Source organism: Xiphophorus hellerii, chromosome 11, assembly GCF_003331165.1.
Source record: "Xiphophorus hellerii strain 12219 chromosome 11, Xiphophorus_hellerii-4.1, whole genome shotgun sequence".
In the NCBI taxonomy this organism is placed as follows: Eukaryota; Metazoa; Chordata; class Actinopteri; order Cyprinodontiformes; family Poeciliidae; genus Xiphophorus; species Xiphophorus hellerii.
Genome location: NC_045682.1, coordinates 15,593,540 through 15,611,305, shown reverse-complemented (window position 1 = coordinate 15,611,305; position 17,766 = coordinate 15,593,540). Strand labels below are relative to the sequence as shown.

The 17,766-nt window shown below is 38.8% G+C and overlaps 1 protein-coding gene across 10 annotated transcripts in view; it reads left to right on the top strand.

The window, feature by feature from the left end:
• LOC116728272 (acetyl-CoA carboxylase-like) overlaps positions 1 to 17,766 on the top strand; it is a 37,922-nt gene that overhangs the window by 13,978 nt on the left and 6,178 nt on the right. Inside the window, exons 28-51 of one of the 10 annotated variants that reach the window (XM_032576225.1) lie at positions 397 to 420; positions 741 to 881; positions 1,679 to 1,822; positions 1,940 to 2,042; positions 2,128 to 2,235; positions 2,347 to 2,403; positions 2,662 to 2,706; positions 3,842 to 3,883; positions 4,413 to 4,628; positions 5,170 to 5,325; positions 5,407 to 5,610; positions 8,320 to 8,475; positions 8,556 to 8,702; positions 9,090 to 9,359; positions 9,618 to 9,715; positions 9,868 to 9,988; positions 11,350 to 11,460; positions 14,932 to 15,075; positions 15,155 to 15,275; positions 16,110 to 16,206; positions 16,299 to 16,395; positions 16,859 to 16,994; positions 17,074 to 17,251; positions 17,644 to 17,756. In XM_032576225.1, the coding sequence (XP_032432116.1) occupies positions 397 to 420; positions 741 to 881; positions 1,679 to 1,822; positions 1,940 to 2,042; positions 2,128 to 2,235; positions 2,347 to 2,403; positions 2,662 to 2,706; positions 3,842 to 3,883; positions 4,413 to 4,628; positions 5,170 to 5,325; positions 5,407 to 5,610; positions 8,320 to 8,475; positions 8,556 to 8,702; positions 9,090 to 9,359; positions 9,618 to 9,715; positions 9,868 to 9,988; positions 11,350 to 11,460; positions 14,932 to 15,075; positions 15,155 to 15,275; positions 16,110 to 16,206; positions 16,299 to 16,395; positions 16,859 to 16,994; positions 17,074 to 17,251; positions 17,644 to 17,756 (3,029 nt within the window). Of the gene's footprint in view, positions 1 to 396; positions 421 to 740; positions 882 to 1,678; positions 1,823 to 1,939; positions 2,043 to 2,127; positions 2,236 to 2,346; positions 2,404 to 2,661; positions 2,707 to 3,841; positions 3,884 to 4,412; positions 4,629 to 5,169; positions 5,326 to 5,406; positions 5,632 to 8,319; positions 8,476 to 8,555; positions 8,703 to 9,089; positions 9,360 to 9,617; positions 9,716 to 9,867; positions 9,989 to 11,349; positions 11,461 to 14,931; positions 15,076 to 15,154; positions 15,276 to 16,109; positions 16,207 to 16,298; positions 16,396 to 16,858; positions 16,995 to 17,073; positions 17,252 to 17,643; positions 17,757 to 17,766 lie in introns of all 10 variants that reach the window. The other 9 variants (XM_032576224.1, XM_032576230.1, XM_032576229.1 and 6 more) reach the window with 9 other exon arrangements.

Below are 17,766 nucleotides of genomic sequence, written 5' to 3'. Positions count from 1 at the left end.
TATATTTTTTGTGCTTAGCTCTTTGATTTTGCTGATTGTGTTTGTTGATGTCCTGCTTATGCTATTCTGTTCTCATTCTGTTGCATGATATTTATCTGACATGGCTGAATTAACCTTTACGTTTGGCACATAATTTTAGACGACACAACAGCATGTGTGTGTTAAAGGATCATCTCTTGAGAAAAAGGAGGTTTTTAACATCTCATTATGCATGTTTTAAAAAGGAGCAGTCAGGAAGTGGGATATGTGTTGTTTTTTTTTCATTCCTCATTCTTTTGTTAATATTAGACTGTAATTCACCCAGGGTGATATTCCCACACACTTCTCAATCTTGACTGTCTTCTTCTGCTGATGCTTGACACTAACCACATTGTAATCAATGTTGTTTGATTGCAGAGGGAACATTCCAACTCTCAACAGGTATTGTGAACATACTTTTTATCGCATAAACTAATGATTGCACGATAAAGTAGAAACTGCATACCATTTTAACAAAGACCTTTAAATGTCAAAAAACCTGCGCACTCTAGTGCAATTTTTTAGTGCAAAGTTGTTGGCCTTTATTTGTGCAAATGTTTTGTTTAGACTTATGTGTTAGAGATTATGTGTTTAATCAAAACTGTTATGCAAGTCCTTCAGTGTTGCTTAGACGGTGTGTAATGTTACATAACAAAGAAAGTTATGGGAGAAATAACGGGCATCAGTAAGAATATCCAATACTAAAACTTCTACCCTGTCAGGAAAATGGCCACTCCTATCCTGGACTATCTTAAGACCTGGGATGGTAAAGCACAGGAACCAAAACCACGGGAGCTTAAATCCCAGGATAGTGAAGCTAAGGATGAGAATGCTGAGAAGAAAGATTTGGAATCTGAAGAAAGGTTAGATTCAAGAATGTCTTTAGTGGTCACAGTTGGTGCAACGTCTGGGAAATCTTATCACCTACTGACTAACAACCTAACCAAATGAAAGGAAACAATCTAAAGGGTCTTTCTGGTGGATTTAGCTTTTCTTTGTCACATGAGAAGTATATTTTCCTTCCTGTAATGTAACTGACACAGCCTGTATAAGTTACATTAATTACATGAAAGATAATTGTTCTTGCTTTTTTTTTCTCTCAAGTTCCTTGTATCTTAGACTTGAGACTTTCTTCTGCTGTAATAGAAATTAGAGATGCACCGATCGAAGTTTTAAATATGATAACATCTCAAAAACACAAAATCTTAACAAGTATTTTTATGTCTAATTTCTAGTTCAGATATAGGAGCTTGTCAAGAATTCCTTAATATGGATAAAAGAAAAGTACTGGTTTCAGTAACAATTTTTTTTTTCATTTATAACAGGAAATTTTTTAAGTGGGAAAAATGTAGAAGCACAGACTTGTTTCAACATTTTATATTAAAGTCGTCTTTACTCAGTAAAAGTGTCCAGAGTGCAGTTGTTTCGGTGGAAGAGCACGGTGCGTTTGCTGAACAGAAAAATATTGGATTTTCACCCTATTCCATTCACAAGTCGATTTCTCGGTGCATCTCTAAAATTATGGTAACGTTGTTTACAGACCTGCCAGAAAACAGAGGGATCAAAACTGAGTTGGTTTTTAAGGTGGTCTGGGGTAACCACCCTCAATTTTGCCAAACTGGCAGTTTTTCCTCAACTTTGTTTTACGTTTACATATTAGGATGTCCTTCTCATCCAACCTGAATCACTACGGCATGATGCATGTGGCCAGTGTAAGTGATGTCCTGCTGGACACGTCTTTTACACCACCCTGTCAACGTATGGGAGCCATGGTTTCTTTCCGCTCCTTCCAAGAGTTTACAAGGTCAGTATCGTTTTTATTTTCTTTTTTAAGAAAAAGCTCTACCCCTGGTATCACTGAGAGAAAAATAAAATATTAAACATTTATAAAATATATTTTGTGATTTTCGTCTCCTTGCAGGAACATTAATGATGTCCTGAGCTGCTTTTCTGACTCACCACCTGCAAGTCCTATGTTCCCTGATGGAGGCAACCCTGTCTTGTACGGTGAAGAGGACACCAAGGTGATGACTAGAGACCAGCACAGCCATGTAATTGACCTGTACATTTGTGTAACCTGAAATAAATACAGCTTAATTTATCATACAGAGTGTCCAGGAAGAGCCTATCCACATCCTGAACGTAGCGATAAAGACAGACAGCGACATCGACGACGATGGCCTGGCAGCCATGTTTCGGGAGTTCACTCAGTCAAAGGTTAGCAAAGGTTGTTGTTGACAAACAAGTCTTTCTCAATTTCGCAAGCAGCATTTAAAATTTGAAATGCACAAAAAAGGTTCATGCAGCGCTGAAATTGTTTTATTTCAGAAATCCTTGCTCTTTGAACACGGCATCCGAAGACTGACATTTCTAGTAGCTCAGAAGGTAGGAATTTTGATTTCCATGGAGTACACCGTCTGCTTCTTCGCATGTCACCAATTGAGCAGTTTTAATGGCATCTCACAGAATATGACAAATGTACTAAGTCTTGCATGTTTCTTTCTGTAATTATTTGTATTTTATAAACAATTATATTGAACTGCAGTACTGTGGTAATTACACTAATAATTTGAAATTTAGCGTGTCTTCTCTCTTTCTCTGTATCTTTCTGCATGCCTCGCTTTTGTTCATTTTTGATGGTAGGATTTCAGAAAACAAGTCAACTGTGAGGTGGACCAAAGGTTTCATGTAAGTACTGAGAGACAAGTGAAGTCTGGTTTGTTCTTGCTCACCTTTATTGAGAAAGAGCGTACTAAAAATCAAGTTAATGTCAAATCTAACTTGATTCTAATAAACATCATTAAATAGTCTCTTGTAATAGACAAGTTGTCGTTTTTCTAGTATTATCATGTCTTTCCATCTACTCTGACCAGTTTTCATATATAGGCTAATGAAAAGCATCTCCACAGCATAATGCATCTACCACCGTGCTTCAAGGGGGTAGACGGGGTGTTCAGTTTTATATGCAGGCTAAGTTTTTAGTCTCATATAGAAGTTTCCATGTAGGCCAAAAGTTTAATCTGGTTTCATCTAAGCAGAGAATCAACTTCCACCTTTTTTGGTTGGTTCCTATCTATGCTGATGAATCTACATTTATAGAAAAAGGAAACCATGTATCCTTCTCTTCTTGTTTGTCAATTTGGATTAAATTTGAAAAGATTTGCATGTCTCCCACCTCTGTTATTTCTTTTAATTTGTCTTTTCGTAGAGGTATAACAAGAGCCCAATCACGTTAGCTGCCACATCTTACAGAGAGGGTATTCTGCTAGTTTTCCCTCCTATGTGATGTATGTATTCATTCCAAGGTCTTGCATTGTGAAAAGTATTTTTTCTATAAATCTATAATGTTAAGTAGAAGCGATGTTTAATCACGACACCAAATCATGTCTTTGGAGGTTTGCAGCTCTCTCATCATCGCGTCAGCTGCGAGTTGATAAGAGCATCTCCAATCGCCCAGGCATTGTTTTGGCAAGTGGGACGCTTCATCTGATAGCGTCAAACAGCGCTACCAGGCATTATTCAGAAGATCACATGTCTCTGAGGGAAGAAGATATTTTATTCATCAGCATAGCAAGTGCTGCATGTATACGTGGCTTGTCAGTGCACCAATAATAACTTGCTGCTTTTGTGAACACTCTGATTGTATGGCTGATAAATTATAGCGAGAAAACATCAATGCACCGCATTAGGAACGCAGCAGACTTGCTCCCTGCGGAGTAGTGAAAGCTAGAACCAGACTATGCCTTTTCACCTGATATGAAGTTTGAATGCTTTAAAGGTTACCTTCTATTAATGTATGTTTTATCAAAAATTTTATTCACAGAGAGAATTCCCAAAATTCTTCACATTCCGGGCGAGAGATAAGGTAGGTGTTGACCTAAAACGGGTTAAAGTGTCCACTCTTTGCTAAAAATCATCAGTTGCTAACATTAAACTGATTAAGAGTCTTCCATTTCCATTATATTTGGAAAGAAAACAGATTTACCACTCGTACCCCTCCCTCAGCGCTCCTGAGTTTTATTCTTTCCGAATTAGTGATGACTCGTCTTGTCCAGCACGCCTGATAGTTTCTGTGCAACTCCACTCCACTAAAACTCATTACAGTAATGAACTCTTTAATTATGTTCCCCATTTAAGAGAAATGACACCCATTAGCAGCTTCCTGAGATTAAGATTGTTCAGGATTTCATTTGCTTAATACATTGTGTTGCTCCAAGGCGTCTCTCTACTCTTATATCAACTCGGTCCTAATATGTTCTCCTGCTACTTCTCCTATTAAAAAGACTGTTAGATGTTATAACTACAGAAAATGTGTTTAGATATGAGTTGAAAGAAGCTTTTTCAAAACTTTCTTGAGCTAACTGTTGGTTTCGTCTCTCTGCTTTTCCTCTCAGTTTGAAGAAGACAGGATCTATCGACACCTGGAGCCGGCGTTGGCTTTCCAGTTGGAGCTCAACCGCATGCGCAATTTTGCACTGACCGCCATTCCCTGCGCCAACCACAAGATGCACCTGTACCTGGGCGCAGCCCGTGTGGAGGTGGGCACAGAGGTTACCGACTATCGATTCTTTGTCCGAGCAATCATCCGCCATTCCGATCTGGTCACAAAGGTGAGAAAAGATGGAAACTTTTTTTCCCCTATCTAAATAAATCTGAATAATAAGAACAAGATTTAAATTATGAATGAATTTTCTAGCCTGCCTATAATGAAGTGTTATTTATATCAGTAGCAAGGGTGCCACCATAAAACAAGGTTTTATTAATATTTTAAGATGAAGACATAAAGATGATGAAGTGGACATTTTTAACTGTCTTTAGCATTTGTTGTAATACTTTGTGCTTTAAAAATAACATCTAACTTTGTATTCTGCCCTTCACAACAACTTCCACACTAAAGAGTGGGAGTTCGTGTTTACCTGGTAGCATTTAGTTATGTTGTGTACTTTGATCAGGAAATAATTGGACTTTTGAGTTTCTTGCTAGCTGTTCACCACATCAGGGCCAGACAAAGTAAAAACCAACCAAATCCTGCCGTCAGCAGGAATGGGATGCTGGTGTATCTCTTGGTGCATCTCCTTTCCCAAATGGTTTTATAATATACAGGATTTATTTATTAATCTTATTCAAACTACTGTTCTGTTGACTTAATAGGAAGCTTCCTTTGAATACCTTCACAATGAAGCAGAGCGTCTTCTGCTGGAAGCCATGGATGAACTGGAGGTGGCTTTCAACAACACAACTGTGAGGACAGACTGTAACCACATCTTCCTCAACTTTGTCCCTACAGTCATCATGGACCCATCAAAGGTTTGTCAAACATTTGACACGCAGCACAGATTATCATAAGCGCATTTGCTGCTTAGTAATTTAATTCCGTACAAACGTCAGATCGAGGAGTCTGTGCGCTCCATGGTGATGCGCTATGGCAGCCGTCTGTGGAAGCTTCGCGTCCTGCAAGCTGAACTAAAAATCAACATCCGCCTGACTCCGACGGGAAAGCAAATTCCTATCCGGCTCTTCCTAACTAATGAGTCAGGCTACTACCTGGATATCAGTCTGTACAAGGAGGTCACCGACTCCCGAACGGGACAGGTGGGGCCCAAAGATCGACAGGTGGGGCACTCATCCATTTTTCATCTCATCCTCTTTTTATTGTCCAGTCTTGGGCAAGGGACTACAAATTATTTCTAGAAGGCTATGGTTCTGGTTGCACTTTGTGAGTAAAGAATTTAAAAAAAAATTATTTTCAAAAAGTCACTTTTAAGATTTGTGACAATTCAGAGAGGATCCTCTATTTGGTTTTGTGCCCTTTGCCTGGTGGACAATTTTTTGTGTTATTTTGCTTCCTGCAGCAGATGAGGTAAGACTTGCTTCATCCAGTCATTGGGTCATCATCCTTTCATCCCTGTGATTCATTCATTAACTTCATGTTAAAAAGAAAAAGACTAAATCCATATTAAACCATCACCAAACATTTACTTTGGTTCACATTTCCATTTATTAATTTTTTTCAGTGGGTTTGGGGGGGTTGGTTATCCATTGATTTCTTCATGTATTCCTTCTACATGACTGAGAGGTTACTATTTTGTTTTTTAATTGAAGATTGGAGAAACTCGTGAGAGAGATCAGTAAAATTTAAATAGGAACCAATCTTTTACAGTTTGAGTATGTCAAAGCCTTAAAAAAGGAGAATATTGTCCTTATTCAGCCAATCAGTTTCTTTATCTGTTTTGTTTTACAGAATAAGAAATACATTGTGGTGCTGGATGCTGTACGATAGATCAATACCTATTATCTAATATAAAATTTATAATTTCCATAAACTCTTACCCAGAACCGCACTTCGTTGTAGGCAGAAGGCAGAGGAAAGGCTTTAACTGCTCAACCTCTCACGGCTTAGCTAAGAAAGATTTGTGGAATCAACTGACTCACTCGCTCTTTGGTTACCTAGCAACAATTTAAGTAACATGCCAGCAGCAGTTTCATGTTCGCCCTCAACATATTCGGCCATACTTCACTCCTCGGATGTCCGCGCGTGCTCAAGCCGATGTCGTAAAGAGAACGTCCGTAGGTCCCGAAGCCAACGTCCGAGGGACACGTTGTCGCAAAGGTAGTTTTTTTATTCTAAAGACTGCGGACGTGTACTCGGTGTCGGACTGTGTTCACATCGAAAATGTTTGCGAATTGCGACACCGAGCTCACCATGTTGAGAGTCAGCTTTGTGTGACTGCTGCTCTCTGTGCAGCGCCGACAGTTGTACGGTGTCTGGTGGAGAAGAAAGAGATCTGGACGCCCGACTAGCTCATCAAACTTGCTAGTATCCATTATGATTGTGGGAAATGAAGGACTTGTAAGAAAATGTAAGCTTGAAATCACCGTCCACCGACAGTGCACACGGAGTCTGCGTGGTATGCGGAGTATGTGGAGTGGAAGTCGTTTCATATTGTTCCACCATTCGGCGCTTTTGAAAGTTCGCGATGAGCGCGCGAGATCCAAGACGGTCAGATCAGCATCCGCTGTCAAATCGTCATACGCCTAGCACGAACTGATGGCTATATCTATCAGACAAGTATACACTGTCATTACCATATGATTTTTATTTAATCAGCAACATAGAATCGTGACGTAGATCGTCATACACTTTGCTATTAACAGCCGTGTGACATCCCGACTTAGCGGTTAAGTGGGTTAATGAGTTTTACATGGGTGTGTGTTGTAGTTGACTGCAGCTGCAGCTAGACCCTGCTTTAAATCCACGTTGAAACCACGACAATGCATGTATATACATCTAGTTATCATTGAAAACAATTTAATGACTTATTTTCGTCACAACTTTTCGCGTATGCTGAACTGACAGTTCCTCTGACGGTCGGACTTCTTAATGCGCATGCGCAAGCATGCGTAGTCACTGCACGTATTCATTGCGTATGATAATCTGATAGGACACCGGCGTTCATAGTAATGTGGACGCCGGAAACGTTTCTGTCGTCGGCGCTTTTGGTGCACGCTGCCATGCGCCCGGTTCAAAGCGTCAACTCTGAATCTAGCTTTACTGCGTAGAAAAATAACTAAAATAAAAACGTCTCGGTGTAATAAAAGGAAAATGATCAAAACGGCTTAAGAGGACATTGTGGTTAAAAGAGGAAGGGTCACGTCAGTAGTTTGGGAGTATTTTGGATACTTAAAACAAAAAAAAAGTAATCAATAATTATCGATATGAAATTACATGAAGTCTTTATTTATTTTACAAACATGTAAAATGTTAAAGAAAAATAAAATGGAAGATGACAAAAAGTACATCAGAAAATTAATCAAACGAGAAAACAAAACTTTCATATCCAGTCCAAAAAAGAGTAGGAAGAAGACAAAAAATAATTAATTCCTATGAAATGCTTATTGTAATACTTTTTCAGCCATATTGCCCAGTCTTCTAATTACTTCTGTCCTATAACTTGGAGGATTCCACTGCACAATTTTCAGTGATGCAGAGAGACAAAAAGCTTCTAAGTTCTTTTTGTTGTTGTTCAGACTTTACTTAACTGGAATTGACGGGTTGGACCTCTTACAAAGTTGGTTAATATAAATTAATCGGATTTCTGATTTCTGCATCTCTGCTTTTTCATTAAATTTAAGGGGATCACTGTTTGTAGTTGCAATAGAATTTAACTACGAATGTGATGTCAGTGGTACTGTGATATGTCATAATCATTAAATAATTGTTTTATTTTTTCCATTTTAATCCCAAGTTTGAAGACAACAGTGCATAAGTAAATTGGCTAATTTTATAATTTGTCTTTCCAGATTATGTTCCAGGCATATGGTGACAAACAAGGCCCCTTGCATGGCATGCTAATCAATACGCCTTACGTGACCAAGGACCTGTTACAGTCCAAGCGCTTCCAGGCTCAATCTTTGGGCACCACATATGTCTACGACTTTCCTGAAATGTTCAGACAGGTATTGAACAGAAACTAGATTCTTTTTAAAAATGGTGCATATTTCTTAATGCTCATTTCTATCTTTTTGTTATTGCCTAGTCTTTGAAAAAGCTGTGGAACTCTAGTCAGGCCTATGCTTTGCTTCCTGAATGCCCGCCTCCTCCTGAGCTCCTCACCTTCACCGAGCTGGTTCTGGATGCACAGGGTCAGCTGGTGCAGATGAACAGACTCCCAGGAGGAAATGAGGTCAGTGAGTTAAGCTGCATAGACGAACACATACAATAAAAACGGAAGTTTTTCTGTCAATATTTTGACATATATTTTTAAGTATGTAATTCATGATTTCCTCTGTAGGTGTCTCTGTTGCTTTGGCTGTCTGTTTGAGTTGTTGTCAGGCACTTTCTTCCCTGCAAAGCTCAGGATTTTAGTCTGTAAAGTCAGAACTTTTTCAGAAGATTGCATTTATATCAAACAAAAAAAACAAATATAAACAATTTATATAAAATCCTGTGTCCAGTTTTGTAGCTTCTTTTCTAATCAGTCTTAAAACAAATCTTAAATCTTAAAATTTTGTATTCATAATATGTTTTTTTTCCCCCTTTATCACTCTAAATTGTCTAATTGTCTGTGCAGATTGGCATGGTGGCGTGGCGGATGACTCTGCGAACCCCCGAGTATCCAGCAGGACGTGAGATCATAGTCATAAGCAATGATATCACTCACAAGATAGGCTCATTTGGACCTCAGGAGGACGTTCTGTTTCTACGAGCTTCCGAGATGGCGAGGGAGAGCGGCATCCCTCGCATCTACATCGCAGCAAACAGCGGCGCCCGCATCGGCCTGGCGGAGGAGATCCGACACATGTTCCATGTGGCCTGGCAGGATCCAGCTGATCCATACAAGGTCAGGAAATGTTTCAGGCATCATAAACCAACTCAGGGTTGTTGGGTGTTTTTAAAATCTATGGGTAATCTGCGGAGAGTATTATTTATTTGCAAAAACAAATGTAGTTTTCTTCTTCTTACAAGATTTTCCTGTTTTATAAGGGGAAAAGTCATCTGTATTTCTACAACTTCATTTCAAAAATCCATATTATTTGTTTTCTATCAACATTTCTGTCTATTTATGTTTAATTTACTATGAGTTCTATATTCTCTGCAGGGTTTCAAGTATCTGTACCTCACACCTCAGGACTACAAAAAGGTCTCAGCTCTTAACTCTGTACATTGTGAACATGTGGAAGACGAAGGAGAATCGAGGTAATATTTGTTGTTTTTTTGTTGTATTTATAACAACAAAATCTTGCTACAGAATGCGAGAAATATGCATCGTTCTGTTGAAATTGTGTAAAATTCACAAAGTCTGCCGGTCACATTTGGTTTGGATGTAAACTGTCGATCCTGTCATGCAGGTACAAGATCACTGACATTATTGGAAAGGAGGAGGGGCTTGGTGTGGAGAACCTGAGGGGATCTGGAATGATTGCTGGAGAATCTTCTTTAGCTTATGAAGAGATCATCACCATGAATCTGGTAAGACTAAAGCACACATGTTTAACTTGAGCGAAGGCTTGAGTCCTACCTCAAACTTCTGTGGGTTTCATTGGGATTTCATGTGATGACAAACACAAGGTATATAGCTGTAAAATGGAAGGAAAATGTCCATGTGTATAAATCTGAAAAGTGTGGCCAACATTTCACTTGGTACCGAAATAAAATCCAGTGCAGCCAATTGCTTTCAGAAGTCATTTAATTAATCAGCTCCTACATGATATTGTTGTGTTTTTTTCTTTTTCTCTTTTATTGTTGCAGCCTAAAAATGACTGATTTGTTATGTTTACGATTTCCTATTACGATTTGTTACGTTTTTCAAAATGTTGCAATCAAAATTGCAAATGTTATTGCAAAGCTTTATTTTTACCATAACTTGATCTTACAAAAAAAAGTTTAAATTGCTGCACATAACCTTCCCAAAAAAGACAAGATTTTAACATACCTAAAATTTAAAGTGCAATTAACATTTGCACGTTCCTTCTTGAAATAGCATCCTTAGGACACATAAAATCGTGGCCTGTGCAGTTGTGAACATGCAAAAGAAGAATTAAATATTGATAATTTAACTTAACATGAACTGTATACACGGTATAAGCAAATACTACAGAACATCTCAAAACGTTTTTAACCGTTTAGCATCATATATGATTTCATGTTGTAGGTTTGGCTTTCCAGAGATGTCCTAAAACAGGAAGTTAAATTAGAGCGGGACTAAAAGGACTGCTCCAAATTCAGCCCTGGTGCAATGATTAGTCAGAAAAGACAAAAATACAGAAAATGCTACCGTGATTGGTCAGACTTGCGGAAGAGTCGCGATGACTGAATTTGTATTAACAGTTGGGATCTCAAATTCCTAGAGGGACTAATTATTAATTAAATGGTGTTGAAAGATAATGGTAGTGGTGGCATCACGATGGTTTGGGAGACTTAACAGGCAAGGCAAAGGAAAACCTGCAGCCAGAGAGACAATGTAGCAATTTAAATCAAAGCATATGCATGTCTTAAAGTGAACATATGCCACAAGACTTGCAGCTGTATGCATCTAAAGGTGATTCTGCATAGCATTGACTCAGAGGGTCTAAATACAAATTCACATCACACTTTTTAGATTTTTATTTGGTAAAAAAAATGTAAAATGTATATGCTTTTGTTCTGTTTCATATATATACTATACTCTGTGTTGGTATATCACATAAAATCCCAAGAAAACATATTGAAGTTTGTGGTGCGAACATGACAAAATGTGAAACAGTTCAAGCCTTACAAATACTCTTGCTCTATTAAAGATGGCATGTTGCTACTTTGAAAATATCTGATATTTTAGGACGCTTGTCTCACAGGTCACATGTCGAGCCATCGGCATCGGAGCCTATCTGGTGAGGCTTGGACAGAGAACTATCCAGGTGGACAACTCTCACATCATCCTCACTGGAGCTGGGGCGCTCAACAAGGTAAAATGAGCTCAAATGCGCAATCTGTGCTTCGGCATAAAGACAATTTACTTTTTTTGTTAGTGGAATCAGTGTGAGCACCAAATGAGCTGTACCTTAAATTAGCACCAATAATGAATCTGCATTTTAATGAGGAAAATCTCTTAAAGGATTTACTAGTTGACTATTAAAATTTAAAGCCATTAAGGAGAGAAGTTCAAATAAGTGTTAGTGAAACACTTTTTTTTAAACCTGTTTTGCGATATAATGAAGAAATCCTATAGAAGGACATGATTGGAGGAGGAAGGAGATTTTTTTGTGTCAAAAAAGAGAAAAGGATTCTGCTCGGATTTTTTTTTTTTTTTTGTGGCTTGTTCCGACTCGCTGATCCTGCAATTTTCAGGCTCGCTCCTCTCTGCTCTGCTCTGTTCTACAAGGATTCCCTTTCCGACGGCAGCCACGGGCCTGCCTGCCACTCAAAGCGGAATAATTGAAAGCGAACCATGAAGCTGTATTTGCATAGAAATAGAGTGACATGCCAGAGGCTGCAGTGCAGGACACCCATATCATTTGTTTTTAATCAAAATGAAAAGTTTTGCTGATGCAGATTGTTTTTCTGCACACAATTGATGTGTGTGTGGGTGTGTGTGTGTGTGTGTGTGTCTGTACGCTTCATTGCCTCCTGCTGTCTTGCTTTCCATTCTCTGTCCTTGTCAGTGCATTAGGATGACTCCATTTCAAATTATATGACACGCTGCAACATGGTAAACCATGCAAATGGCCAAATGATGGCATACAAATATTCCTGGAAGCTCAGTTATTAGATCGCCCTGCTGTTTATCTCCATTTGTGGGAGCAGTGATTGTTATTTAAAAATATTTGCAGTCTAGAAGATGTACAGTATATCTGAATGCAGTGCTGTAAAATAGTATTTTCCATTTTTGTTTTTGTCACATTTAAAGACAAGAATAACCTGAATATGACTGACAGCTTCCAACTGAAGATCTCATTTACTGCTTAAAAAAAGTTCTACCTGAAACCTAATAACTTGGGTTGTCATCAGTGACAGCAGCTAGTGTTTTTGTAAACGACGATGAGTATTTTTGCATCACTGGGGAGAAATTGGAGTGTCAAAGGCTCAGAAATCTTTTGTGATTTTTCTGCCTACTTTATGCTATCAGACAAGATGCACTTATTTTTTATTCTACACATCAGACAGACGGTCATCAGACTCGGGCTTGGATTGGGAAATTCAACCATTAAATTTAGTCATAGTTTGTTCACTATTTAGGAAGATTAGAAAATTTGTGCCTAATGTGAGTTGTTCTTTTTCTTTGTTTTTTTTTTACTACAGAATTGGATCCAATTAAAGCTAGAACTATTCCACTTGAGGATTTCTAAGTAAAACATATTTGTGGAAGCAGTTTATTTACTAACTTCAATGCAAAATGTAAATATTTTTTTGAACAGTTTTGCCTTAATTACTGCTGAGTATGTTGTTCTTCCAGCCAACGACCTCGTTTTAAATATATACTCCAGTTAACGCTAGTTTTAATCTAGAGTTCAAAACTCTAGATTAAAACATAGAGTTATATATAAAGTTGACAGTCATTTCAATAATCGATTCATCATGATTATTCCAATTAATTGTTTCATCCCTGTCTGAAGATAAAATACGTTTCATGATCTGCAACATTTAAGCGCAACAAATAAACAAACCTGATCTGTAAGTAGTTAAAGTAGTAGTTATTGGGGGTTTTTTTTGTTGTTATTTTTAATGGAGCTGTATATTTAGCTTCCATTCAATTTTGAGGAAAGTGAGGAATCTCTAATCCGTCATGTGGATTCTTGGCTATTAGCTGAAATGTAATGGGGAGCAGCAGGCGGCCACCCGCAGATCATCATTTCATTAGCTGCTAGAAAACGCTCCGATTTTCATGGGGAGTGGATAGTAACTACTACCACAAATACCCCAGTGAGCTGTTGCTACCAGTTGGCCTCGAGTTTTTCTCCTCCCAGTCATCCCACTCTGTCCCTCGTCCAATATCTCCTCCTCCTCCTGCTCTTCCTCTCTCCGCCGCGGAATCTTAATGAAGCAGGCGATGGCCAGAGGCTCAGAGGTTTTGTGTATGTCAAGGTGACTGTAATGTTTCTTGGGGCTGCCGCCTCTCCTGACAGCTTTAGGAGAGTGCCCCAGATTTGTGGCCAGATACATAACCATTAATGGTAATAAAGAAAGTAAATGATGGCTGAAAAGGTGAGAGCTGAGGGTAGGGATTGAGCTCCACTCTTGATTTTTATGGGAGCATGTCAGCGCCCAGCCACCTGTTCTGAGCTGCTTATGAAAATAGGGTGGGCTGACAGGGGAGACTTTATGGCTTCACTTCACTTCCAACTTGCTCCTTTATGAAGCCTGTTTGCCGGTTACATCTGGACGATTCACAACTTGTCAACAAATACCATGCAAAAGACCAAAATTAGTTTTTCATCATCTCTGAAAGTCCCGGGGTAAGATGAGGCAGGATCTGTTTCTGAGACCACTGGCCTGTTCCTGCTGTGATGCTGTGCTCTCAAGCTTGTTTTCGCCCCTATTGACAAAGATGCTGTTCCTTGGGATGTCTTCATCTGTGTCAGATCTCATTAAACTCAGTTGAAAATACCTTCAGCTGTCAATGTTGGATATTTCTTTGAGAGCTTTTGGAAGAGGTTGTTATCAGTATTATGAGGTAATCATTACTTCATGATCTTTTCTAAGAAAAACTAGTTGCGCTAACCTACGTTTTTCTTTCTTTTCTAAGAAAAACTAAGTTTTAAGTTTTTCTTAGAAAAGGTTTGGGTTTTTTTAATTATTTTTTTTATTTTTATATGATCAAAAGAGAAGAAACTATTCCTATACTATAAACATTTCCCACAACTGCAAAGGTCAATGTATTTTCCTGGGATTTTAATATGATATGCTGACTCAAAGTTGTGTGTCATTCTGAAGTGGAAGGAATTGGATAAATAATTTTACACATTTCAATCAAAATATGAAAATATTGTTCTTGGACTTTGACTGGGTCATTTTATCTCATGAACGTCCTGTGATGTAAATAACTTATTTGGCATTGTTTGACTAAAAGTGGAACCTTCACTCAAGTGTTAAAACTTTTTCCTTTTTTTTGTTGCAGCCTCCAACAGATTTTCTTCCAACATTACTCTGTTCAGGTTCCTATTATGCATTACTTTGTGCAGAACTATCACATAAAATCCCAAAAAACTGCAGTCATTTTACACTGAAAAAAAGTTTGAGTTAAACTCATTTAAAGTTTATACATACATTTATATTACCATTTATATTGTTCACCCTGTGAGCGATTTAAACCGGAAACAAGTTCCTTATTTGTGTGAACGTCTTGGCTAGTAAATCTCTTTCTGAATGCAATTCTGGGATTGAACCGATTTAAGTGTTGTGTTTTCCTTCTTAAATTCAACAATCATTTGTGTTTTCAGGTGCTAGGCAGAGAGGTGTACACCTCCAACAACCAACTGGGCGGAATTCAGATCATGCACAACAACGGTGTGACCCACAGTACTGTCTGCGATGACTTTGAGGGAGTCTTTAACTTGTTGCAGTGGCTGTCCTACATGCCCAAGGTAATCTTGCTCTTGTTGACTTTCACACATATGAAGTTAAAGAGCTGTTCTATACGTTTGTAACATGTATGTTCCTTAGTGCACATCCAATCCAGTACCCATCATCAGTGCAAAGGATCCCATAGATCGTCTGGTGGAGTTTGTGCCGACCAAGACACCTTATGATCCTCGCTGGATGCTGGCAGGACGTCCTAGTCAAAGTAAGTCCCTTATGTCTCTGAAAAAAAAAAAAAAATAGATAGTGCAGATAATGTCAATCTTACTAAAGAAAGTAAATATTTCAGACAAAAGTTAGAAGATATATTTAAGTCCATATCACCTAGCCCGTTTTTCCTCATTCTGTTTATGTTTCAGTGGAAATCATGCTCTGTTACATGTGAGGCTTAGAATTTGGTAGTATTTACTCTTCTGGCTTCTAAGCTGTGATGATAAATATAACTTATCAATTTGATGTTGCTCCTCTAATTATTAATGCTGCTTTATCTGCGACTGATAAAAGTTGCAGTCTGATTCTCTGCGTCTTTTGAAGCACACGTACAGATTTATCATTCCAGACGATGAGTTAAAGGTTGGAACAATTCATTAGAATATATAAAGGCTATTAAGTAAATAAAGTATTAGAGGCAAGGTCATCAGCAGAATGTGTGTAGTACATCTTACTCTGCAGGTTAAACAGTGGTGTAATTACAGAGGATTTGAGGTACGGTGTGGGAACTCTGTCAACTTCTCTGTTAGCGAGGAGTGGCGAGGCCTAATTGAATGGTAACCTCAAAGGCCGGGCATGTTCCTTGGAGTGTGCAAGCAGAAAAACCGCTGAGCTAGCCTGCTTCTACAGTCATCCATCATGGCCACTGCTAAGCACAGAGAAAGAACAAAATGAGACGAGACAGAATCCAGAAACAAGTTGAGGAAATAGAGGGAGAAGGGATAATCATGTAGCGATTGATTTGGCTGCTTTTGGTGTACTATTCACGTGAGGTCTGAATAAAGCTTTGTGCTTTGTCTTGACGCTCGTAACTCCTCTCTTTGTGAAGATCCAAAGGGTTCGTGGCAGAGTGGATTCTTTGACCAAGGCTCCTTCATGGAGATCATGCAGCCATGGGCTCAGAGTGTGGTGGTGGGCAGAGCCAGGTATAATCAACACTCACAGAAACATTAGCTTTGTGAAATGTTTTGGGCGCTTCTTTGTGACTGTTTTCCTGTTTTTTGGGGGGTTTTTTCAGGTTGGGAGGGATACCTACTGGTGTTGTTGCTGTGGAAACCAGGACAGTGGAGCTGTCAATCCCAGCTGATCCAGCCAATTTGGACTCTGAGGCAAAGGTAAGATTCACTTTGAGTGAAAAGGTGCAGTGCCTCACCAGATGTTTCCATCCTTCCTTTGTGACCTTCCTTTCTTTCTTCCTTGTCTCCTTTCTGGCTTCATCCTTCACTCATCTCCTGTCTGATTTTCTTTCTTCCTTGCTTGGTCCCTTACACCTTTCCATCACGGTTTTCTGTCTTTCTGTTTCTGTTTGTCTTTCTTTCTATTACTTCCTCTATGTGTTTTTTTTTACTCATTCTCTTTCCCTGTCTTTCCTTCCTTGTCTGTTTTTTTTCTCCCATCATTCTTTCTTTACTCGTTTGCTTCCTGATTTCTTCCTTGTGAAAAAGTCTGGAATATTTACATAAAAAATGTGCAGTGGAAAAGCTCAAAGGATAAGAATACCTTGACTGGACGCTGTGTATTAGTATTAGAATACTAATTGTGGTATTGATGCTGAGTATCCTGTTTTTCTATGTTTAGATTATCCAGCAGGCGGGACAGGTGTGGTTTCCAGATTCTGCTTTTAAAACAGCACAAGCCATCAAGGATCTGAACCGAGAGGGTTTACCTCTCATTGTGTTTTCCAACTGGAGAGGCTTTTCTGGGGGAATGAAAGGTATTTCTCCTCCTTGGTCATCTACCACTATGAGTAACAGTAAACTTTCTGTAATTTGACTTGAAACGATTCTTCCCAGACATGTACGACCAGGTGTTGAAGTTTGGAGCCTACATCGTGGACGGACTGAGGGAGTACAAGCAGCCTGTTCTAGTTTACATCCCCCCTCATGCGGAGCTGAGAGGAGGCTCCTGGGTGGTCATAGACCCCACCATAAACCCCCGTCACATGGAAATGTATGCCGACAAGGACAGCAGGTAAGTTCATAAAGCTGAAAGATATAAATTATTAACCGGGTTGCAAAAACATGCATCCCTTTTCAACTCTTTCACGTTTTGGAATTTTACAGGACAATCATAAATATCACCGGATTTAATGTGACAAACGGGGAGAGGACGCTTTTCTTCCTTATGCTTAAAAACTCTCTTTAAATAGATGCCGCAAAATACCAACCCAATCTTTGTAGCTTATTTGTTTAAAATCTTGAAAATTGCACATAATTTTCTATTGATTAAACAATCATCTTCTACTTTATGTTTGCTCTATCACATGAAATCGCAACATAATCTACTGACATTTGTGGTTGAAGTGGAAGTAAATTGGACTGAAAAGAATCTTAATTATTAACTTTATTGTGTCTCTTTTTCAGAGGTGGCGTGTTGGAGCCTGAAGGAACAGTGGAGATCAAGTTCAGAAAGAAGGACCTGGTGAAAACCATGAGGAGAGTAGATCCGGTCTACATGGGCTTGGCCGAGAGGCTTGGTGAGTCCTG